The sequence below is a fragment of the Euprymna scolopes genome, unplaced genomic scaffold (genome assembly GCF_053919585.1).
Source record: "Euprymna scolopes isolate OS-2025 unplaced genomic scaffold, ASM5391958v1 sca271, whole genome shotgun sequence".
Classification (NCBI taxonomy): domain Eukaryota; kingdom Metazoa; phylum Mollusca; class Cephalopoda; order Sepiida; family Sepiolidae; genus Euprymna; species Euprymna scolopes.
Genome location: NW_027633293.1, coordinates 25,862 through 53,456, shown reverse-complemented (window position 1 = coordinate 53,456; position 27,595 = coordinate 25,862). Strand labels below are relative to the sequence as shown.

The window sequence follows — 27,595 nt, the reverse complement described above, 5'->3', positions numbered from 1 at the left end:
TATATAGGTGTCGTGGAATTGTATTCATCTGCAAAAGATCTAGCTAATTTGCATATTCTTTTAAACATTCATTTTTTTTCGGTTTTCTAATCTTTAGTGAAATATTACGTGTAATTATATTCATGCAGATATTCTACATGATTTATACTTGCGTTATATTTGCGTAAAAAAGTTTATAGTAAACACAAACCTCTTTCTCTATATGTCTATGTATGCGTATATATATTTATTTAAAAAAATACCTACCAAACTCCTCTGTCAATTTTGTCTATAGATATGAAACTTAATGTATAGGATATTCGAACCCATGCGAAGCTTTATATTTGTGTTTTAGCTGAGGAAAATCGGTGGAAAAGTGAAAATTAAAAAAAAATGGAATTTGCCAGGTAAAGCTCAAACGACAACATTACGAATATGCATGCGTAAGGTAATAGCTATTGGTTCATGTTTGAAATTTTAGCCTTGCAGCAAACCTGTCTTCATAACTCAGACATTAACGCCAAAGGACAAAGTAAATCGCAAGCTAAACGTTTTGGTTTCGATTCTCGTTGGTGGCGTACGTCATTTTTTAAAAACTTTTTAAATCATTACTATATATTGGGTCCAATATAATATAATAATAAATACGAAATCTGCATTTATAAAAATATCAGATTTAAGCGTATTTTAGACCGGGCAATGCTGGGCGGCCTCCTAGTATTAGTTTAAACTTAACGCGAATGACAAAATGTTGTTTAAAACTCAAACGTTACACACAAAGACGAAATTTTATTTAATATTTAAACGTGACAAACAAACCGGAAGAAATCACACACACACACACACACACACACACACACACACACACACACACACACACACACACACACACACACACAAACACACACACACACACACACAAACACACACACACACAAACACACACACACACACACAAACACACACACACACACACACACACACAAACACACAAACACACACACACACACACACACACAAACACACACACACACACACACACACAACACACAAACACACACACACACACACACACAAACACACACACACACAAAAACACACACACACACACACACACACACAAACACACACACACACACACACACACACACACACACACACACACACACACACACACACACACACACACAAAGTGAGAATGTGTGTGTTTGGACAACTTTCAACCTATATACTCAATGAAGTTTTGATGTACAGATTTGAAATTTAGTATATAGGGTATTCAAACATGTGGAAAACGTTTTAATCGGTTTTTATCCGAAAAAAGTGCTAATAAGGGGATTGCAAAATTGGAGGTTATTGGATTTTATCTGTTTGCCAACTGTTCCACGACTGCGCCTGCGCGAATTGTTCACATGACAACTTCCTTATGTTAAGAATAAGTTGGTCCGAAAACACTGCTAAAAGATAGTGCCAAGCTGGCCTAATGGTTATCGCACTTGACTCACTGTCTTTAGGTTTTGGTTTCGATCTCATCTCGAATATTTTTTTATTTTACTTACAAGAAAATGAACTGTTTAGAAAAACATAATACTCGCATGCATTCCGTTTTTTTTTTTTTTACTTCATTTTAGATAAAAGGAATTTAACGTTACGTTTTATACCGGGCAATGCCTGGTACATCTGCTAGTATATATATATATATATATATATATATATATATATATATATATATATAAAATCGTACATATATACACGCTTGTTTGTTTCGCCATTGCCTCATAAGTTTAGTTGGTGTCTATTTGCTAAATCTCTGCATTATTCTGCATCCTATAAACCTAAAATTCTTTTATATACACGTTAAACAATGCTTCAAACAAACTACATAAACTTAAACTTAAACGTGACAGATAAACTGCAAGACAAGATGTAAAACGTGATAGAAAAAAATCGCCAAGATTTCATTTAAAACTTAGACAAACTTAAAGACAACATGTTAATTGCAACTTAAACGTAGCAGAAAAACTAAGAGTAAAAAACGTTATTTAAAAGTTAAACGTGACAGACAAACCGAAAGAGAAAAAGTTATTTAAAACTTAAACATAGGAAGAAAAATGACGAATCTTTCCTTCAGCTTTACAAACCAAAACATGTAATTCCCGATTTACGTGGCCACTGAAAATAAATACAAATTGAAATAGTTACAAAATATGATTAAATAGTCATCCTCGTTCTCTGTCTCCCCTTTCTCTCACTGGTCCATGATTTGGAACGCAGATCCAATTGAGTAAATTTCTTCTGCCTTCCATAATTCTTGAGTCAACTGCCAATCGAATTCGAGAAAACCACCCCGTCAATTCCACTTACCTTTCTCACTTGTCTCACTTTCCATGTCAAGTACTCGTCTGAGCTCCAATCTCTGGTCTCCCCTCGTCAATCTTCACGATAAACACCCGTCTAGCTGAAACCACTGTCAGTAGTTTACCCCCACTCTTTATCTGTGCCTAAATCAAAGCGTATATTCCATGAGCAAAGCTTCTTTCTTAGAAGTGCACGACTGTGGAACTCTCTCCCGTTTGCCTGTTTCCCACCTGACTACAACTTTTATGTCTTCAAGTTCAACATAAACAAATTCCTGATGAACCGCTCCCTTAAGTAAGACACACTATCAAATCTCCAATACTAAAGATTACTACGATAATATCCCATTGATTACTGTACACGCAATAACCCTTATCTCCAAGTGGCTTCCAGGCCTTGATAAGTGGTGACCTCCATGTAAAAAAAGAAAAAAAATTGATACAGCAGTGCTTGTCGTTATTCTCTTATGTACGGAATACACACGAGAACTCAATTTGAAAGTGAATTTGACATCAGGTTTCTTCAGGCGAATGTCGACTTTGCAGAATAAGAGATCAAAACTATAATATATACGTGAATGTATACACTAGATGAACGTGTATGGTGTTTTAAGATCGGGGGAAACGAAAATATATTCATCTGGCATTAAATGGCCCAAGGAGGATTTGATTGTTTTCATTTCCGGCATTGATATGCCGGAAAACAAATCAAAACATTCCACTGTCACTAAATAGGTGACATACACGCACGGATATGATAATTAATGATACATAGTCTGATATCTTTGTTCTCTGTTTACTTACCACCCCACGAGGGCAGAGTTAGACACAATGTCGGTTTTTAACGGAGGAAATCTTCAACTCCCTCGAAAGGGGCACTGTTGATTTGGACAAAAGTAAAAATGGTCTTAGTCTATACGGATTTCTTCTGCACTGGCCGATGACAGAAAAGATGAAGTGTAGTGTCAGAACAAATACTGCACGTTCATTTAGCTGAAACGCGGGAATTTGTCATCATATTTTTTTTTCGTTTTTGTCGCTAATTTCAGAATTGAGAATCCCCTGCTTTAAAAAATGTCCAACAAAATGAAATTTTTTTAAATAGTACATTCTTTACACGCACATTTACATTTTAAACGGAAATACATGAAACTAACTTTAAAAAGCTTTGCTAAATACGGGAATTTTCCATTATCTTTATTTTTTTGGAATTTTGTCAAGTGGTTAATAATTTCAGAATTCAGAAAAAGCTCCCCCCCCTTTCCTCCTAAAATTAAAAAAAAAAAAAAAAATTGAAATCGTACATTCCCCCACTCTTATCTATATTAAAAAAAAAAAAAGAATAAAAATGAAATTGACTCATAAAAAACAATAATGCCACAACCCCAATTTTACCGTTTCAAAAATGAGAAACTGTTGGTTATCATTTTGCGTTAAAATGTCAAATATTTATTCGTTTTTTTTTTAGCGAATATATTTTCAGACTGTTTACTTATAATTGACAAAAGATTCCCCCCCCCAAAGTATGGGAGAGAACGTTGCCGAAGAACTAAAAGTATATTCTCATAAGACGGATGCTTTTAACCGCCATTTAGATTTAGATTCGAAAATGTAATATTTTACACTTTCACAAAGAATGCAAGTAAACTTATATGTTTGGTTATAATATTTAATGTTTTTAATCGAGAATGCCTAGCCCATTTGCTTTTGTAACGTGGCCGTTACGCGTTGCTTTAGTAATTCATAGAAATAAAACTGTAAATAAATAAATAAACAAAATCCAGGTCGACATTTTTTCTTTCGGCATAGCTTAAAAAAAAGTCACCTGTCCATTGTAGACAGACACGCGTTTCTCTTTCTTGCGACCACATGCTAGGCACAGCCGGTCCATTCACGTGTCGACTTTATACGTCTATTTTCTTCAACGTCGAATTTCTTGCTTCCGATCACGAAGTACATTTTTCTTCTTTTCTTCGTTTTCTTCTCACGCACACTTCCTAATTTGCATATGAGCCTTTTTCGGCTCCTGCTGCTGTTGCTAATCTCTTTACAAGCCAGCTATCCTTCACTGCTGTTGATCCTTTCCCACGTGCTCATATGCATTATGTTATACTTTTCATTTATATTATGCACTCTGTCTCGAAGAAGAAATCTTTCTAGACCGAGGCGGTTTTAATTTTGTTTCAATCCAGTGATCCTAACTTATTTTCTTTATTTAGATTTGCCCTTTCATTGCGACAACGATCGAGGATGGGAAAGTTACAATGGCACCTGTTATAAATATTTTCCGCAAGAACTCGACTGGTTCAACGCCAAGTGAGTATTTGAAATTTCGTTTTTGAATTCAATTGATTCATCAAAGCACCTGTCAATCAGATGTTTTTTTTTAGATGTGGATATCACCCCTGTAAAACTGCCCCTTATTACTCTTCTCACAGTTTTTTAACCGTAACTTTGAATGACAAGCAGATTGGTAAATTGCCTGATAACTCGCTTGGTCTCTGCGGGGGCTGGGCATGAATCTCAAAGTGTAGTATCTGTTCCGGCAGATACTGCAATCAAAGACCATATGTGGGGGCAACCCCACATATCAGACCATTGCTCTTGAGCAATCAGTTATTGGTCATTGTAGGGGAAACCCTTCATACCAATTGTCACTATCCAGTTCCCTCTCGGAGGAACTGGTCCTCCTCCCCTTCACTCTCCACATTAAAAAAAGGGCCTTGTGCCTAATTTGTTAAGTGGGGAAGCAAATAAATAACCGGTAAATTGCCTGATAGTCGCTTTTGTAAGTTACAACCGAGTTCAACTAAATTCAGACAAGATGAAGATGTTTTCTTTTTTTTTTTAATAAGAACAATTTCGTTCTATCAAATTTTTTGCATTAAATAAATTTTTACTTTGAAGAACTAAACATTGTCTAACACGCAAAAATGTTCTCAGCAATATTACTAATCTATTGAATTTATAAATTATATTTCTCTTAATGTGTCCGTTGGTCTGTCTATCCCTTCCACCCTTTCTCGTAAACTATTAGCCCGATCTAATTGATAATTTGTATGCACCTTTATGATAAAAAGCAGCAAACTACGTATTATGTTATCCGTTCAATGCATAGTTACGCATTAATGGCGATTAGAATGGGTTAGTTACCACGGTACTCTAGAAGTTTGGCATAAATCACTCATTCTAAATCAACGGACAATAACTTTTGCCCATTTTTAATGAGCTAAAATTTATATATATATATATATATATATATATATATATATATATAACTACTTAATTTACTCACATAAAATTAGTATACGAAAGTATAGATTTATGCGAAATGAAAAATTTGCTATCCTGTACTTTAAAAACCCCAACATCTATTAAACTGTAGAAGAGAAATAGCAAATAACTGTGTTCACAAGATAAAGATTACTCTAGGATAACGATACAAAATAGTTTTAAAACTAACAAAATCAATAGAAAATAAACAAATAAATAAATAAAATAAACATGAATATACATAAAGGATCACACATATATGTATATATATATGTGCATATATGTATGTACACATATATATATTTATATATAAACTAACAATAAAAAAAACACTTACCTAGTTTGAAAACAGATCCTTTGTCCGATAAAATGCATGCCCATTGGCTGATAGGAAGGGCGCGGTTGATACTAGAAAGCGGATTGGCTAACTAAAATCTCAATAGAAGAGGAGCATATAAAAACAATAAACAACTACAGAATTCGCGCATAAGCCTGAGGAGTCCTAGAGTGGATGAAACGCGAAATATTTAATGTAGCTTAATCGCCATATATATTTTATAAATTACACACACACACACACACACACACACACACACACACACACACACACACACACACACACATATATATATATATATATATATATATATATATATATATATACCTTTTAATAGTATATATACTTTTAATGTTGCACTTTCGGAGCATATATATATATAATTTGGAAACCTATTCAAATACCGTATACGTATTTATAGCACATTCATATAATTTTATTTGATATATGGTACGTCTCACACATATTTCGTTGAATGGTATATACCAAATAACTCATCAGAGACCTGTATAAATCCATAAAGTCATAAGAAAAAAACAAAACTTTCTTATTTTAGATTATTTATAGATCGTTCCAAGAAGGAAATGACACCAGAAAAACACGGACACCAATCAGAATTTTAATTTAACTTTTTAGCTGAATGCTTATAAGGGCTGAACTTATTATCAACAGTGATTTAAGATTATCATTATAGAATGAATTCTAATACGAATTGTTTCGAATATCAACGTCGAACTTCAATCAAAAGATTATAGTGTAGTATCATCGGCTAATTGAAACAACAGTAGACCGTTTTGATATTGTAATAAAGGCGGGGGGGGGAAAGCATTTTGCATTTATTATATTTCAATATTTCCGGTTATCTCCGGTATTTGTTTCCAGTCGTCCTGTACATACACTTCACTTGCCACTGGTATTTAACAATGGCGAATCAGAAGAGGTGTGGTTGGAGATTGCGCACCTCCTGCCACAAAAATTTCACAAGCAGGCACCCCTACGTGGGTATCCATAGTCTGTCAGAGACTGAAGGAGACTGTTTTTAATTTTTTTTATATTTCCGGTTAGACCAGATTGCGCACTAACCTGATCATTCTCTTGACAGTTTTTCGTAGCCTTACTACTTCCGTACTGACTTATGACAAACTGAAAGCGACTGTTTGTGAGGTCATCGATAGTAGACTGCCTGAGTCGATTTCCAATGTGTTCCCCGGAAAATTTTACATAAATACAATTCTATTTTTAATGGAGATTCTCTATAACTTTTTTTTCATAGGTAACACACATATGGACATTAACCCCTCCTCCCCCGTATATACAGAAGTCGGATTATGTAGATGCTAAATCTGAGATAGGTTAAAGTTAGTTTTCTTCCCGGGAATTTAAAATGCATTCTTCATTTTTCTTTATTTTTTTTTTCATTCAAAGCTTCTTTAGACTCTCTCTCTCTCTCTCTCTCTCTCTCTCTATATATATATATATATATATATATATATATATATATATATATATATATATATATATATATAAGTGAACGTGTCTGTGTATCTGTGTGTCTGTGTACATTTCCCTACGCAATAACTCTGTCAATTTTTAGTCTACAGACTCAAAATTTGATATACAAGTTACTGAGATTTGGGAAAATCGACATGATCGGTTTTGGCCAGAAATTTGGCGATTAAGTTCAACGATTTGACCTTTGAGAACTCTACCAAACTCCTCTGACAATTTTTCGTCTACGCACTTGAAATTTTAGATATAGGTTTCTTGGACATGGATCTAACTTAATAACTTGATTTGAGCCGAAAACAATAAATTTTAAGGGGTCATAATAGGGGTCAAAGTTTAAAAAAAATTGACCTCTGCGGTCTCTTCCAAATTACTCAGACAATTTCTGGTCTAAATATTTGAAATTTTACATAAAGGGTATTTAGAGATAGGGTAAGCTTTTTCATCAGTTTGGGTCGAAAACTTTTAGTTACCGATATATAAATGTATGTATATATGTCTGTTTGCATGTCTGCCTTAAACTTTCAACAGAGGCGACGGATTTTACCAAGATCAATATCGTTTTAAAGTTCGACCTTACATGCGACAAATATCGAAAAATTGACTAAAAACATTAATATCTTCCCCTTCAACTGATGATGATTGCAACGTCTTGTCAGACGAGTGCCACTCCCCCACACATTTAAAATCCATGAGCCCAAGTACCTGAGGGAGTATCTATACAAAGATGATGTTACAGAGTCTTAGCTTTGTACGACAGCTAAGTCTCTCTCTCGGTTCAAAATGTTGAGATTCAGCAACAAGCAAGAGCAAGATAGCCAGCAACAAATTAAACTGCAGACCAGCTTAATGCGGGTACTGGTCTTCCGCTTTATGGTTTTTTAAATCAGAGATTTGCTTCTCCTTGAAAGGTTGCCTTCACCACGGCTTACGGGAGCCCTCTCCACCCCAATACACACACACAAATATACACGGTGCTAGTTGGCCGTTGACCCAGAAAAAGAGTTCATTCGCCCTTTGGAAGGTCTTGTTTTTAATCCTTCAGGGAGACTAGCCGCCCTCGTCACCAAACAAGTCATGAGGCAGGTAGTACTGGGTTACATGGTACCAGTAGCATATGACATGACCTGACAACTAGGCACATTTCTACAGGGGGAGGTCACTTTTTTCGCCGATATTTTTGAAAGTTATCCTCTCCTTTAGATTGTCTAGCCTTAATTTAAAAAAATGTCGCTTCCGGTTTGGCGGTGGTCGTAACAGCATAAACGTTAGGTTTCACCCCGTTCTTTTCCTCCTTTGCGGTACGGGTTCGAGCCTGCCTTCCTACTACCACTTCTTCTTTTTTTTTTTTTTGCTCAACATACACATCCAAACGCCCGGGCAACGCCGGGCTAAAATGCTAGTAAAATATATATATGGAAATATTCTTTATTCACTCATATTTCCGTTTTTATATATACCAATCCTTATTTAAGAAGCTCAATGTAATTATTAAGCATATAATGAATAAATGACAAAAGTCTATATTTTGAATTTCATGATGTTTACCATCTTATAAGTCCTAAGTCCAAAAATGGCGTAATGTAAGCAAACTGTAAGATAGTTGCAGCTTCTCTTCCAATTTTCAGATTTTTTTTTAATCATGTCCAAACGCATTTTATTTCCTTTTGTTTGATTGATTGTTGCTATTTCTGGTGATGAGTTAAGGGCAAAATAGATTCACTAATTGATATAATAATTAAGTGATTAATATTGTGCTACGAAACAGATACTGTCAAGAATTGCAAGCGTCAACTGAATTAAAGGAATAAATTGTAAGATAGTCAACATAATGAAATTTGGAATATAGGCTTTTGATATTTATTCATTATATATATATATATATATATATATATATATATATATATATATATATATATATATATATATATATGTAGTAATTTATAAAATATATATGGCGATTAAGCTACACTGAATATTCCGCGTTTCATCCACTCTAGGACTCTTCAGCGCATAAGCCTGAAGAGTCCTAGAGTGGATGAAACGCGGAATATTCAGTGTAGCTTAATTGCCATATATATTTTATAAATTACTAACTAGCTCTACCTACGTATTGAGCACTTTTGAAGTAAATACTTAAAGTTTACGCATAAATCTATACTTTCGTATATTAATTTTATGTGAGTAAATTAAGTAGTTATATATATATATATATATATATATATATATATATATTATTTATTTGTTTTACATAAGCATTTATATGTCACTACACATTCATGAGCATTTTTCAGTCAGCCCCCCCACAATATAAAGACGTGTTCCTATCTTTATTTTGTTGTGTGGTTTTTGGTGTTTTGTTTTTGTTTTGCTTTGTATATTTTGTTTATCGATGTAAAATTTTACATTCTATAATTTTATTATTACGATTATTATTATTCTTATCTTTATTTTTAATTTAAAATTTTAAATTCTATTTATATTATTTCATTATTTATATTATTTCATTATTATTATTATTATTATTATTATTATTATTATTATTATTATTATTATTATTATTATTATTATTTTCTTTGTTTCTTTCTTATATATCGTTATTCTATTCCCTCCGGATCTTTCTTCTTTCTTTTTCATTTATTTAAATGCCGTTGGCCTGTTTTATTTTTAAAATACAATATGACGAACATCCTGATTTAAATGGGAGAGAAATGTTTTCCAATTTTTATTACGGGCTCTACATTTTTATGAATAACATCGCCTGAACAGCCCCCTAGTTACTTGTAATTAGCTGACCGAAACATGCTCATGAATGTGTAGTGATGTATAAATACTTATGTAAAACAAATAATCAGTACATCTTGCCCTATTTCGGTATTGAGTACTCTTGTATGAACCTCGTTAAAATTCATTGATTGCTTAACCTCTGGAAACTATTAACCTGGAATTATATATACTGAAACCGAGACACAGCGCAAATTATCATGGTTTCTTCTTCTTCTTCTTCTTCTTCTTCTTCTTCTTCTTCTTCTTCTCATCATCATCATCATCATCATTGGGATAGCGTGCGTGTTATTTATTTTGTGTGTCACGCTTATATCCGAGTCTGTCGTTTAATTGTTATGGACTTCCATTTCTTGTAATAAATAATTTTACCAAGAATTCTTCATAAGTTTTGGTTTCGGTTTCGATTCAAGCTGATAAACCCAAATTCTATGCATATATATTTTTTTATTTTGGAACATCGCAACTTTATTATATATAAAAATTGATAGAACATTAACTCTATAATAATACACACGAAATCTACAAGAATTAAAATATCATATTTAAGCGTACTTTATGACCGGGGTACGCCGGGCGTTCCTGCTAGCTTAAATAAATACTTTCGCAGTTTCAACAAAAGAGCTACAATAATATCAGAGCGTCTCTATTTACGCTGAACATCTACAGAATGCCAACATCAATATATTATACATGAATGAGTCCTCTGTGGAATTTCCACAGGCCCCGCTAGTTATTATTATTATATTTATTATTATTATTATTATTATTATTATTATTATTATTATTATTATTATTATTATTATCTAAATATTAATTTACTTGTCCGGCATCAAATGTCACAAAAACATCATCATCGCAAACATTAAAGAGAAACAAATTACCTACCTGTATAGACGCTCTTTATCAGTTAAAAATCAGTAAAACTATTTCCTCTCCAAAAATTTTCAAAACAAAAAATATGGCTGTCTGTTTACGGTTTCAAATTGACTATTTTGTTTTATAATTTAATAAAATATGTTGAAAGGAGACTGCATGTTTTTTTTTTAAATTAAAAATTCTTTTTAAAATTGAAAAAAAAAAAAAACTGTGCAAGTGAATTGGCATCTCTTCTTTTATAATTCATATAAAAAATATTTAGAAAATAAAACAATGCGTTGTGTGTTGAGTTTTCATTGAAAAAAATGTAAATTTCTTAATTAATTCTTTTTCGTTTTAAAAGGCTTAAAAAGAATTTACTAACAAATTGTTTGACATTCGTCATTATTTAGTTTATTTTATTTTATATTCATTTTATTTATAATGTGTTTTAAATTTTTTACTACCTGGTGATTTCCACAGATTTTGCTAGTTATTATTATGGCCCTCAAGGAGCTTTCACAAAGGTCATCAAAGATCTCTCCTTGAAAACAGCCTGTAGTGTTCCTTGAAAGCTGAGTGACAACAAGTCTCCCCAGGTTTCCAGTACTCTCCACTTCTTTCGATAACATTTGCAAATAAATTTACATTATCGCAACAGCTGCTTGCCATTGATTTCTCGTTAGCAGCAGCTATTGGTCTTCACTGGAATTTGAGTGGCAATAAGCCTCTCCAAGGTTCCAGTTCTCTTCGCACTTATTCGGCGGAGGCCTGAGCAGTTCCTTGGTCTTTCCTTCCTCCTTGACTCTGCTTGGTTATTTGGTATTACTCTTTATTATTATTATTATTATTATTATTATTATTATTATTATTATTATTGACTTACATGGAGCTTTCACACAAGTCAACAATCGATCTGATTGGAAACCTGTGGTGTTCTCTGGAAGCTGAGTGACAACAAGTCTCCCCAGACGTCCAGCTCTCTCCACATCCTTCGATAGCATTTGCAAATGAATTTGCATCCTCGCAACAGCCGCTTACCACTGATTTCTCGCTGGTAGTGGGCATTGGTTTATACTGGAATTTGAGTGGCACTCAGCCTCCCCAAGGTCCCAGTTTTCTTTGTGCTTGTCCAGCCGAGGTCTGGTTGGCACTCGCTCCTCAGTCTTTCAGTCCTTATTGATCCTTCTCGGCCCTTTAGTATCATTTTTTATTAGGGGGAACGGAGATTCAGTTTCTCGGTTTATATGTCCTTTTCGCATCCATGTCCAGGTGTTTTCGTTATTCTCATCTTTTGTCATTCTTATGAATCTTCCGTGGAGTTGTTTCTCTTCCCATTTCTCTTTTCTCGTTTTGTCGTTTGTCTCTCTGTTTTCTGTTTTGTTTTTTTCAGTGTTTCTCGCTGCCATAATTATCCTTTCAGTGTTTTGCATTATGTATTTTTCTAGTTCTTTTGTCGTGTCCTCCTTCACACAGTCTTCTATACAGATCAGTCCTCTCCCGCCGTCTTTCCTTTTCACGTAGAGTCTGTCAATATCGTCCTATGGGTGTAATACATTATGCATGGTCATGAGTTTCCTGGGTTTCTGGTCGAGTTATTATTATTATTATTATTATTATTATTATTATTATTATTATTATTATTATGATTATTATTATTTATTTATTTAATTTTATTTTCTTTTGCGTATCTTAAAAAAATGACGTTGATTATTTTTTGCTTACTCTAGGCTTTCGTGTGAAGAAGAAGGCAGCCAAATGGTAACAGTGCTTAACCGGAATACTGAATTTTACGTCAACGACGCTACACTGTTGAATAAGAAACCGATATGGCTCGGTCTTCGCTATGTTGAAACTGTGAGTAAAGTATTTTCTTCCCGTCGTTGGCGTTTTAAGACTTCCATCAACACATTGGCGTTGGACTCTTTAAGAATCACTCTTCCACGAACTATGACGTGTTCATTGTAGATTGTTCACAGCAGACCTTGCTTTTACTTTTTGGCAGCCTCTTAACTCTCTCAACCTTTTATTGTAGTCCGAACCCTCTCCTCGTATTCTTTGGGTGATGCTTCTCCCAAATGGGAGGGGGAGAGAATTACTACTTTCTGGTTCCACTCTTTAAAAGTTATTTATTTCTCTCCCACGATGAGATGATGTGACAAAGTTGGATTTGTAAAGTCAGCGTCTTAAAGAAAGAACATTCTGGCCTGCAAAAAAATGCCTGGGTAGCTCCGTCGGCATTCCCCGGTACTGACATCTTATGTGATTAGCAATAAGCCAATCACGCCGCAAAGGGGGAAGGTTAAGCATTCGAGTGTATACCTCCTCGAACAGGACCAAAGGCATACCTCAGTCAACATAGAAGTCAATGGCCTAGTGTGTTGACTTTGGTACGGGGGGGGGGGGGGACCGGGCCGATGGCCGGAAGCCATTTTCGATCCCCTCATAATATTAATAATTGTTTAATTGACAATATACAGAGTACAGCACACTACTCAATACCATCCACGCCAGACAGTTAAAGTTCTTCAGCCATTTAATGCAGGCGGACGGCTTGGATAAAAGCTCGATGTTAAGAAAATCGCCGGAAAAAAGAGCAGAGGAAGACGATAAGCAAAGTTCACTAACAGTCTCTAGGTACATGACTATAGATCTTACCAGTAAATTCCAATGCTGAGGGGACTGGAAAACCATGATCATCAATGTCTGTAATAACAGAACTGATACCTGACGAGGACAGTATATCCTTTTCAATAACCCTTATCCTTGTTTTTTTATCAAGGATCGGAGGCCACTCGAGGAATAAGGATTAATGAGTGCACAGTAGTCAATGGTAAAATATCGTAGTAATTGTTAGTCGTTTAAATTTGATAAATTGGATTATTTAAGGGGATGGTTTATTTAGAACTTGTTCACGTTGGACTGGAAGTCAACCAAATTGTAGTCAGCTGGAAAACATGTACATATACACACAACAAACCTTAGATTAGACGATACACGAATTCAGACACGTATATATATATATATATATATATATATATATATATATATACATATATATATATACATGAAACACACATACACACAGGCATAATATATATATATATATATATATATATATATATATATACATACAAGAAAAACGTATATATGTGTATATATACAAGGAAACGTATATATATAGGCATATATACGTATTTATATATATAAGAAAGAAACAAACAGAAACACACACACACACACACACACACACACACACACACACACACACACACACATATATATATATATATATATATATATATATATATATATATATATATAACCCAACTATACACAACATTGCGGCGATGAAACAGAGATTGGAGCTTAATCAGTATTACTTAACCTATTATATTAAGGACTCTTTTTTGGGCCTTTTCCAATAGTAAGAGGTCAGTGGTAGATGCACCTGCCCAGATGTGGCAACAATACGACATGCATATGCAACAAAAAATAAAGCTCAGAGACGAAAAATGTAAGAAACCATAATTTATAACGTATATTCAACTACATGTATTCGTTATTTTTTTACTCACTTTATTTCTCATATAAAACACTTATCTACGGACACGTGTTTCGTCATATCTACAGCTCATCGTCGTAGCTGACTGTACTAGGGCTCAAACTTCTAACCACAGAGAACCTCTGATCATAGCCTGTATGGTTAGAGGTTCCAGTTCTGGAACATTCATTTACTCTGATAAGACGTAGATACGACGAAACACGTGTCCGTAGATAACTGTTTTATCAGTATATGAAGTATATATTTATAATATTAGTCAAATAAAGCACGGTTACAACGTAGAACTTTATTACAATTTAGCGAATATCAATATTTAAAAGTTGCTCGAAAAGGTGAATTAAGAATTAAGAAAATTTTCTATGATTTTATTTATTTTTACAATTAAAATCTTTGATATAACGTTATATTACGTTGAAATGTTTATTTTTAATCGTAAATTTAAGTTAAAATGTTATTTTAATGGCATATTTAAGTTAAAATGTTATTTCAATGGCATATATAAGTTAAAATGTTATTTCAATGGCATATTTAAGTTAAAATGTTATTTTAATGGCATATTTAAGTTAAAACGTTTTAATTGCATATTTAAATTAAAACGTTATTTTAATGGCAAATTTATTATGTTTAAATGAATGTTTGCTATACAGTTTTATATTTTTAATACTCTTTAATTAATGCTATTTTAATGCTATTCAGGCAGACTCTTCAGCTGAAGGTAGCGATAACTACCACTGGGAATGGATCGACGGCACTAAATTGGCGCTGCATTTTTGGAATGAGGGCCGATTCCCTATCATTAATGAGTGAGTTAAATATATACTTTTTCTTCTGGTCTGAAAATGAAAGAATTTGTGTGTGTTTTTTTAATTGTCTTTGAACTGTTTTCGTCGAAACATAAAACCACTGGTTACGGACTGAAATTGAAATTATCATTAAAGTGTAATCTACTATTTTATAAAAGTCACTTTGTGTGTGTGAGTTCTTTTCTCAAAGGTTTCGAAACGGCTGGTCCTATCTTTTGCAAATTTGACACAAACCTAATTCATACGCCTGGTAGTATTCTTAGAAATATTTTGCGCAAATATTCGTCCGATAAGTATCGAAAATCGAAAAAAAATCCGACCTTAAAAATAGCTTTTCCCTCTTATAAATAAAATGACATTAATAATTTTTACAGGGGAATATTTTATGTTACACCGGCCAGGGGAGATAATAAAATTTCAACAAATCAATTTTTTGAGAAAAACAGATTTATTATAATCTGGAGATACAGCTTAGTGTTAGAGCATTCGACATCAAATGATCACCTGTTCCAGCTCGGGTGTACATCACGATTTTATTTTTTTTTTAATCAATTTATGATAAAAAAAGAGGTACCATTTAAAATCGCCGCAAATTATTTCTTTGTTTGCATATTTTAAAACTAAACATTGATCAGAAGTAACTTTTTCAGAAGATTCAACGTCAAGCCTAAATATCAGCTGAGGTGATATTGTAAACAAAAGCAGACGGAATTTAATGATTACATCATCATCATCATCATCATCATCATCATCATCATCATCATCATCATCATTATTATTTATTTATTTTATATTTTTTGTGATTTAGTCGACGGGCAAATTATTCCTCGTAATCTATATATATATATATGAAAGTGAACGTGTCTGTGTGTCTGTCTGTGTACATTTCCCTACACAATAACTCTGTCAATTTTAAGTCTACGGACTCGAAATTTGATATACAGAGTACTGAGATTTGGGAAAATCTGTGTGATCGGTTTTCGGCCAAAAACTTTGGCTGTTAAGGAGTCAAAGTTCAACGATTTGACCTTTGAGAACTCTACTAAACTCCTCACTCAAATTTGGGTCTAAACACTTGAAATTGTAGATATAAGTTCCTTGGACATGGATCTAACTTAATAACTTGATTTGAGCCCCAAACAATAAATATTTAGGGGTCATAATAGAGGTCAAAGTTTAAAAAAATTGACCTCTGCGGTCTCTACCAAATTACTCAGACAATTTCTAGTCTAAACATTTGAAATTTGACATAAAGTGTATTCAGAGATAGGGCAAGCTTTTTAATCGGTTTGGGTCGGAAATTTTTAGTTACCAATATATAAATGTATTTATGTATGTATGTTTGCATGTGTGCCTAAAACTTTCGACAGAAGCGACGGATTTTACCAATATCAGTATCGTTTTGAAGTTCGACCTTTCAGACGACAAATATTGAAAAATTGACTAAAAACATTAATATCTTCACCTTCAACAGGACACTTTTCTACAGAGGGGGTCGCTTTTTTCGCCGATATTTTTCGCCGATATTTTGTATTTGTCTTTTCGATTGTCTAGCCTTAATTTAAACTTATACATTTATAATATACATAAAACATTTACTAAACTATCTATCTCACTCCCTATCCCTTACCCAAGAAGAACAAGGAGCGTTCTAAAAACATCAGTTTCCCGTGACTCGCGTTGTACATACGCAACCTGCGTAAAATATCATGTTTAAGCGTATTGTACGACCGGGCAACGTCGGGCTGCCAGATAGTAAAATAAAATAAAAAAAAAAAAACGCACACATTTAAGTGAAATGTTTTGCGAAATGTAAGATGTAAAAAAATTATTAAATTTTGAAATAAAATCCGATACTTAGAGATAATATCATTTGTTTTCATTAATTAAAAGTAGTTTTTTTTAATATTAAAGTGACGAAATGGATAGTTAATGTATTGTTTAATTCATTTGTCTGCTTGCAAATCAAATTTTTTATCCGTAGAAATTAAAATTTAACAATGATAAGTTCAATAATACGAAGAGAAAGATTGTAATTTTCGTTATGAGTTTTCTTTTTCTTTTTTCTTCTTGGTTTTCGTAATCTTTTCTTCTTTTTCTTTTTTCTTCTTATTTTTCGTAATTTTTTTCTTTTTTCTTCTTGTTTTTCGTAATCTTTTCTTCTTTTTCTTTTTGTTTTTCGTAATTTTTTTCTTCTTTTTCTTTTTTCTTCTTGTTTTTCGTAATTTTTTTCTTCTTTTTCTTTTTTTCTTCTTTTTCGTAATTTTTTCTTCTTTTCCTTTTTTCTTCTTGTTTTTCGTAATCTTTTTCTTTTTTCTTCTTGTTTTTCGTAATTTTTTTCTTCTTTTTCTTTTTTTTTCTTGTTTTTCGTAATTTTTTCTTCTTTTTCTTTTTTCTCCTTGTTTTTCGTAATTTTTTTCTTTTTTTTCTTTTTTCTTCTTTTTCGTAATTTTTTCTTCTTTTTCTTTTTTTTTCTTGTTTTTCGTAATCTTTTTCTTTTTTCTCCTTGTTTTTCGTAATTTTTTTCTTCTTTTTCTTTTTTTTTCTTGTTTTTCGTAATTTTTTCTTCTTTTTCTTTTTTCTCCTTGTTTTTCGTAATTTTTTTCTTCTTTTTCTTTTTTTCTTCTTTTTCGTAATTTTTTCTTCTTTTTCTTTTTTCTCCTTGTTTTTCGTAATTTTTTTCTTCTTTTTCTTTTTTTCTTCTTTTTCGTAATTTTTTCTTCTTTTTCTTTTTTCTCCTTGTTTTTCGTAATTTTTTCTTCTTTTTCTTTTTGTTTTTCGTAATTTTTTTCTTCTTTTTCTTTTTTCTTCTTGTTTTTCGTAATTTTTTTCTTCTTTTTCTTTTTTTCTTCTTTTTCGTAATTTTTTCTTCTTTTCCTTTTTTCTTCTTGTTTTTCGTAATCTTTTTCTTTTTTCTTCTTGTTTTTCGTAATTTTTTTCTTCTTTTTCTTTTTTTTTCTTGTTTTTCGTAATTTTTTCTTCTTTTTCTTTTTTTCTTCTTTTTCGTAATTTTTTCTTCTTTTTCTTTTTTCTCCTTGTTTTTCCTAATTTTTTTCTTTTTTTTCTTTTGTTCTTCTTTTTCGTAATTTTTTCTTCTTTTCCTTTTTTCTCCTTGTTTTTCGTAATTTTTTTCTTTTTTTTCTTTTTTTCTTCTTTTTCGTAATTTTTTCTTCTTTTTCTTTTTTCTCCTTGTTTTTCGTAATTTTTTTCTTTTTTTTCTTTTTTTCTTCTTTTTCGTAATTTTTTCTTCTTTTTCTTTTTTCTCCTTGTTTTTCGTAATTTTTTTCTTCTTTTTCTTTTTTTCTTCTTTTTCGTAATTTTTTCTTCTTTTTCTTTTTTCTCCTTGTTTTTCGTAATTTTTTTCTTCTTTTTCTTTTTTTCTTCTTTTTCGTAATTTTTTCTTCTTTTCCTTTTTTCTCCTTGTTTTTCGTAATTTTTTTCTTCTTTTTCTTTTTTTCTTGTTTTTCGTAATTTTTTCTTCTTTTTCTTTTTTCTCCTTGTTTTTCGTAATTTTTTTCTTCTTTTTCTTTTTTCTCCTTGTTTTTCGTAATTTTTTTCTTTTTTTTCTTTTTTTCTTCTTTTTCGTAATTTTTTCTTCTTTTCCTTTTTTCTTCTTGTTTTTCGTAATCTTTTTCTTTTTTCTCCTTGTTTTTCGTAATTTTTTTCTTCTTTTTCTTTTTTTCTTCTTTTTCGTAATTTTTTCTTCTTTTTCTTTTTTCTCCTTGTTTTTCGTAATTTTTTTCTTCTTTTTCTTTTTTTCTTCTTTTTCGTAATTTTTTCTTCTTTTCCTTTTTTCTTCTTGTTTTTCGTAATCTTTTTCTTTTTTCTTCTTGTTTTTCGTAATTCTTTTATTCTTTTTCTTTTTTTTCTTGTTTTTCGTAATTTTTTCTTCTTTTTCTTTTTTCTCCTTGTTTTTCGTAATTTTTTTCTTCTTTTTCTTCTTTTTCTTTTTGTTTTTCGTAATTTTTTTCTTCTTTTTCTTTTTTCTTCTTGTTTTCCGTAATCTTTTCATCTTTTTCTTTTCCAGAACTGTGAAAAATGATTCTTGTACTTATGTAGACCCTTTCATAAAAAATGTGAATATCTGGTCACCTGGACGCTGCTATGAGGTGAAATCATTCATCTGCCAGAAAAAGCCAGGTAATTATATATAATATGATAATATATATATAGTTTTTTTGTTGATTTTTTAAACGATATTAAAGTTAATGTCGCCACCTTGGAGAACCGCTGTTTTCTTAGAAAGTCGGCCATTTTTTATTTGGACGTATTTAGCTCGATTGCTGTTAAGACTCGAACTCCGGACCTTATGTATTTCAGTCTAGCGTCTTAATCCACCATGCTATGATGCCATAGACACTTTGCTGTTTAGTTTTTATCGTTTATCTATTTACGTAGTTTTTTGTTGTTGATTTTTAAACGATATTAAAGTTAAGGTTTGCACCTTGGAGAACCAGTGTTTTCTTAGAAAGTCGCCAATTTTTTATTTGGACGTATTTTTTTTATTTATTAATTTATTATTTTTAAAAACAGTAATCTACGTACACATTGGTTTTTTATGTTTATATATATATATATATATATATATATATATATATATATAATGTTTTTATATATAAATATACAGACATAATGTTTATATATATATTATGTTTATATATATAATATATATTATGTTTATATATATAATATATATTATGTTATATATATAGTATATATATTATGTTTATATATATATATATATATATATATATATATATATATATATATATATATATATATATATATATAATGTGTGTCAGAATGTAATGAAAAGAAATCAAATAAAGTGTCTGATCGCGAATGTGAGAGCTAAATACAAATATTTATTTAAAAACTATACATAACATATTCGAAGGACGAACCAGCGGTTTCGATGTATAGGAACAGCCTTCTGTGGTTGACTGAAATCCTATAAAAATCATCAACGTCATGAGGAAAGAGGAAAAACAAACGGAAATTTTTTACAGAGGAATATTTTAGGTTGAAACGGCAAGGGAGATAATAAAATCTCAACAAATAACTTCTTGTTAGAACCCCCTTCCCCCGATTTTTTTTATATCTTGAAATATAGCTCAGTGGTCGAGCATTCAACTACAAATCGGATAGCCCCCTGTTCAAGCCCGGGTTAACCTCACCATTTTATTTTATTTATTTTTTTATAAATGAATTCAATTTACGATAAAGGAAGAGGTACTAATTAAAATCGACGCAAATCATTTCTTTGTTTGCATATTTTAAAAATAAACAGTAATCAGAAGTGAGTTTCCAGGGCATTCATCGTCAAGTCCAAATATCAGCTTACGTGATATGGTAAACAAACATATTAACTACATTATCATCATTATCTATTTTATTTTTAAATGTTTCTCGAATTAATTCCCCGCGCATATTATTCCTCGTATTATATAATATTCAACAGACGATTGATTCTATAATAATACAGATGCAATCTGCATAAATTAAAATATCATGTTTTAGTGTATTGTACGACTGGGCAACGATGAGCGCCCAGCTAGTATATATATATATATATATATATATATATATATATATATATATATATATATATATATATATGTGTGTGTGTGTGTGTGTGTGTGTGTGTGTGTGTGTGTGAGAGAGAGAGAGAGAGAGAGAGAGAGAGAGAGAGAGAGAGAGAGAGATTATTTCTTATGGACTTAAGTCCATAAGAAATAATCTCCGATTTTTATGAAATTTCACACGGAGGTATTTTATGTGCCTGGCGATGTTTTTAGATAGGTTTTGTATTGGAATGTCTCCGATAAATATCAATAATCCATAATCGAAATAGTCCGACAAAGGAAAGAACAGGCGATTTTGACCAAAGTTAATACTTTATACAATCTAATATCACAAGTGCATTTGAGAAGTTTCATTAACACCCTCGCCGAAGGGGCCGACATAAAACGGGCGCGTTTGAAATGAATGTTTCTGTTTAGAGCGCAATTGAAACATGATACTTGACTTTTGCATTTCAAACTTTAATTTAAGCCGTTATATTTAAAAAATAATTTTATAAAATCAAAAGTTGGTTCTCTACAGTGAAACATAGACCACACTGTATTGTGGGCTAAATTACTGCGGGGGACGGGCATGTGAAGATTAATTTCGGTGTATAACGATGAATCCCCAAGTAGAGCAGGTAATCAATCAATTTGATTGAAAAACAGTCGATTTCATCGATATCGATGACAATAAAAATATGGTGTGAAACATTCGTTGATCATCATTAAATCCAGGTAACGTCAGGTCTCCCTGCTAGTATATATATATATATATATATATATATATATATATATATATATATATATATATATATACTAGCATTTCATCCCGGCGTTGCCCGGGTGTTTGGATGTGTATGTTGAGCAAAAAAAAAAAAAAAAAGTGGTAGTAGAAAGGCAGGCTCGAACCCGTACCGCGAAGGACGAAAAGAACGGGGGAGAAACCTGACGTCTTTCTCGTTACGACCACCGCCAAACCGGAAGCGTCGTGGTTTTGATTAAGGCTAAACAATAGAAAGGAGAGAATGGCTTTCAAAAATATCGGCGGAAAAAGCGTCTGAGCAATTTGGTAGAAACCGCAGAGGTCAATTTTTTTAAACTTTGACCCCTATTATGACCCCTTAATATTTATTGTTTGGGGCTCAAATCAAGTTATTAAGTTAGATCCATGTCCAAAGAACCTAAAATTTCAAGTGTTTAGACCCAAAATTGTCGAAGGAATTTGGTAGAGTTCTCAAAGGTCAAATCGTTGAACTTTGACCCCTTAACAGCCAAATTTCTGGCTGAAAACGAATTACACAGATTATTCCAAATCTCGGTACTCTGTATATCAAATTTCGAGTCTGTAGACTTAAAATTGACAAAGTTATTGCGTAGGGAAATGTACACACACAGACACACAGAGACACGCTCACTTATATATATATATATATATATATATATATATATATATATATATAGATAGATAGATAGATAGATAGATCGATAAATTAAAAAATATATATACGTATACATAAATATATATGGAAACAATTTTGTGTTTACTGTAAACTTTTGACGCAAATATTATGCAAGTATAAATCATGTAGAATATCTGCATGAATATAATTACACGTTATAGTTAACTAAAGATGATCATCCCATAAGAAAACCGAAAAAACTAATAGGGAATTAATTAAAATGAATGTTTAAAAGAATATGCAAATTAGCTAGATCTTTTGCTAGTGAATGCAATCCCACAACCCATGTAAAAGAAAATTGTATTTTCTTTTTAAATAAATAGAAAAGGGAGTTTTTAATATGAATACCAATACACGCAAAAGAAAAACGAATTTGTAGGAGTATATATATATATATATATATATATATATATATATATATATATATATATAATTTGTCTTTACATAAGGAGTAGCTTGTTGCTACACAGTCATGAGCATGTTTCGGTCTACTAGTATTTACTAACTAGAGACCTCTTCAGGCAATAATCCTTATTTTCGAAAACGGAATTCTAAATGAAGAGCGAAAATTAACTTTCAGCAAAAGAAGGCTTTTTTTTTAAATTTATTTAAACGGGTCATCAGGGCGAAGATTCGGCTTCGCGGAGAACAGGGTTAAATTGGGTGCGAATTTGTTAGTTTATTTATTTTCGTATTTGTTTATTTCGTTATTCATCGGTGTCTTTATTCATTTTTCTGTTGGTGTTAGGGGTTAGAGTTTAAATCTTCACCCCCCCATGGCCCGTTAAAAAAAAAGAAGCCTTCTTTTGCTGAAAGTTAATTTTCGCTCTTCATTTAGAATTCCGTTTTCGAAAATAAGGTTTTTTGCCTGAAGAGGTCTCTAGTTAGTAAATACTAGTAGACTGAAACATGCTCACGACTGTGTAGCAACAAACTACTGCTTATGTAAAGACAAATTTAAAATGTAACTTGCTCTACTTCTGTATTGAGCACTCTTGTATAAACCTCGTTATATTTCACTGGTTACCATACCTTTGAAAAATAGCAACCTCAATATATATATATATATATATATATATATATATATATATATATATATATATATATATATATATATATACTAAATTTCGGAGGAGACACATATACTCGTAAATAGAAGCATACTTGCAAAAAAATAAAAAACCTGTATAAAACCCTAACCTACTGAAATTGTAATAATGCGAATATTAGCAACTCCATAAAGCCCTAAGCCACATATGGAAGCGCACATTATATAAGGAAAGGTTTGATCAAGTTTAAAATTGACCAAATGACATTGTTTCATAGTCCTGTGCAACCTAATTCGTAATTTTTCTATACTTTACTCTCAAAATTAACACTAACACCCAGTAGTGAATAATGATCACATTTTTACACGAATAAAAGTAACCCACTTAGACTTCGAAAAACAAATCCTAAACCGTTTTCTGAATGACATTTTCTATAATATAAAGAGCAAATATCTGTTTAAATGTATGTATGTATGTATGTATATCTTGCAAGAACTTTCGACAAAGGCAACTAATTTTCACGAGATTGGTATCATTTTGAAGCTCGACCCTTCGGACGGAAAATATCAAAAATTGGCCAAAATCATTAATTCCTTCATCCTCAACTTTCGGTTGTCTAGCCTTAATTGAAACCTATGTCACTTCCGGTCTGGTGATGGGCGCAACAGCTAACGAGTTACTTTTTTTTTTTTTGTTTTTTTTTTGTTTTTTGGCTCAACCAACATTTTTACACATACCTCCACTTTTCCGCCTTCGCGTCACGGGTTCGAGCCTGTCTGCCTGCCTACTACAATTTTTTTCTTAACACACACCTACAAAGACCAGGGCAACGCCGGACACCCTGGCTAGTTGTAATACAACTCAAAACCCTTTAAAATTTCTTTACAGCAAGTTTGATAAAGAAAAAAAAAAGCATGTGTATAAAGTGATTCTTGCGACCTAGCACTGAATAATATATCAAGACGCTACAAACTATTTACAAAAGAAATACGGTGCTTGTATATTATTGGACGAGATGTTTTAGGCGATAAATGGAGTTTTCTGATAAAAAAAAAAACAATGGTTTCAACTGATTTTTTGTCAATTCTAATGGGTTACAATGTTATTCTTCCAAATTATGTAGTTGAAATTACCTGAATATTACTGAATTATTAAATAAACACCTTAAAGCAGGTGAAAAATTGCCGCCATCTTTTTTTTTTAAATCGAAACGGAAAATTACTTCCCTTTTGAACTCTCCTGGGTTTTACGAGCGTTTTTGTTTTAAATTCTATTTTTATTTTCTCTAATAAATAAGTTTTATACCTTATCGATTTTCGTAATCTTTTTTTTAAATATGATCATCTTAAAAATACGAGGAATACGTAGATACCATTGTTTCCATGTGAAATTCAGTATTACGATTTCCGAAAATCTCGTCCTAATAGTGGAGAAGCGCCAAATATACTGGTATCGAATGACATGAGTTTTAATATCGGGAAGATCTCTCTTACCAATTTTTTGTTTGCATAAAATTGGAAACTTACCACTTCATTTTCCTCTTTTTTTGTGAGTTTTTTTTGTCTAGATGTTGAGAATCTGTCAAAAGCATCTCCTCCCTTAGTATCTATCTGTTCTGATATATACGGCATAATCACATTAGCACACCGTTTCTCGTTAGACCACCGAAGTAAAGCAACGTTGAGTCTGGTCAGTATCAGATGGGTAACCGTTGGGGAATACCAGGCGTCGTGTGTAGGAGGATGCCGACACCTCCGTTAAAGAGTTGCAAAAACCTAATGTCATCATCTCTCCTAACGGAGATACACATGCGACTAGGGACTGTTTGTGAATTTACAAGTCCCATTGAACTTTCTTCTCCGGAAAAAGCCGGTTCAACCCGCTTAGGGTTAGCGCCGCTTCGGTACGGTATCTATTGTTATATTAAATATTAGTTAATAAACGTTTGTTTGCCTATGGTCCTTTTTTTTATAGCCTTTAATAATGCACAATACATACTAAAATATGCTTATTAAAAGAAAATATATTAAAATATATTTTATTAATAGAAAATATACTGAAATATACTTTATTAATACACAACACATGTTAAAATATACATTAATTATACACAATACATACTAAAAATACTATATAATCCATACTAAAATATACTTAAAAAATACACAAACATACCAAAACATACTTTATCATTACACAATACATACAAAATATACTTAAACAATGCATACTAAAATATACTTTCTAATACACACTACATGTTAAAATATACTTTATAATACACAATACATACAAAATATACTTTATAAATACGCAATATATGTTAAAATATACTTTATTAATACAAAATACATAGAAAATATACTTTATTAATACATAATGTATACTAAAATATACTTTATTAATACACAATACATACAAAATATGCATTATTAATACACAATACTTACAAAATATACTATATAGCACACAATTAATACAAAATATACTTTATAATACACAATACATACAAAATATACTTTATTAATAGACAATGCATACCAAAAATACTTTATAATACACAATACTTACAAAATATACTTTATAATACATACAAAATATACTTTATTAATACACAATACATACTAAAATATACTTTATTAATAGAAAATATACTAAAATATACTTTAATAATACACAATACATACAAAATATACTTAAAAATACATACCAAAATATACTTTATAATACACAATACATGTAAAAATATACTTTTAATATACAATACATACACAATGTGCTTTATTAATACAAAATATATGTTAAAAATATACTTCATTAGTACACAATACATAAAAATATACTTTATAATACGCAATACATACAAAATATACTTTATAATACACAATGCATACAAAATATACTTTATAATACGTACAAAATATGTTTTATGAATACACAATACATAAAAATGTGCTTTATTAATACACAATACGTACAAAATATACTTTATTAATACGCAATACATACGAAATATACATTATTAATACATTATACGTACAAAATATACATTATTAATACATAATACATACAAATATACATTACGAATAGACAATACATACAAAATATACTGTATTAATACACAATACGTAGAAAAATATACTTTAACAATACACAATACATACAAAATATATTTCAATAATACACAATACATAAGAAATATATTTTATTTATATACAATACGTACAAAATATGCTTTATTAATACACAATGCATACAAAATATACTTTATTAAACACAATACATACAAAATATGCTTTATTAATACACATTTCATGCAAATATACTTTATTAATAAACAATACATACAAAATATATTTTATTAATACACAATACATACAAACTATACTTTATTAATACACAATACATACAAAATATACATTATTTAATACACACTACATACAAAATATACTTCATGATACACACTACATACAAAATATACTTTATTAATACACACTACATACAAAATATACTGTATTAATACACACTATATACAAAATATACTTTATTAATACACAATACATACAAAATATACTTTATTAATACACACTACATACAAAATATACTTCATGATACACACTACATACAAAATATACTTTATTAATACACAATACATACAAAATATACTTTATTAATATACAATACATACAAAATATACTTTATTAATATACAATACATGCAAATATACTTTATTAATACACAATACATGCGAAATATATTTTATTAATACACAATACATGCAAATATACTTTATTAATACACAATACATACAAAATATACTGTATTAATACGCAATACATGCAAAATATATTTTATTAATATACAATACATGCAAAATATACTTTATTAATACACAATACATACAAAATATATTTTATTAATACACAATACATGCAAATATACTTTATTAATACACAATACATACAAAATATATTTTATTAATGTACAATGCATACAAATATACATTATTAATACACCAGACATACAAAAATACTTTATTAAGACACAATACATACAA

General features: G+C 31.0%; 1 protein-coding gene across 1 annotated transcript in view; it reads left to right on the top strand.

Moving 5' to 3' along the window:
• Nucleotides 1–4,555: 4,555 nt before the first annotated feature.
• Nucleotides 4,556–27,595, top strand: part of LOC145274112 (C-type mannose receptor 2-like) — a gene marked incomplete at both ends in the record, with an annotated part of 45,856 nt that continues 22,816 nt past the window's right edge. Inside the window, 4 exons of the mRNA XM_080127286.1 lie at nt 4,556–4,652; nt 12,825–12,951; nt 15,356–15,462; nt 19,490–19,602. Coding sequence (XP_079983412.1) covers nt 4,556–4,652; nt 12,825–12,951; nt 15,356–15,462; nt 19,490–19,602 — 444 coding nt within the window. The remainder of the gene's footprint in view (nt 4,653–12,824; nt 12,952–15,355; nt 15,463–19,489; nt 19,603–27,595) is intronic.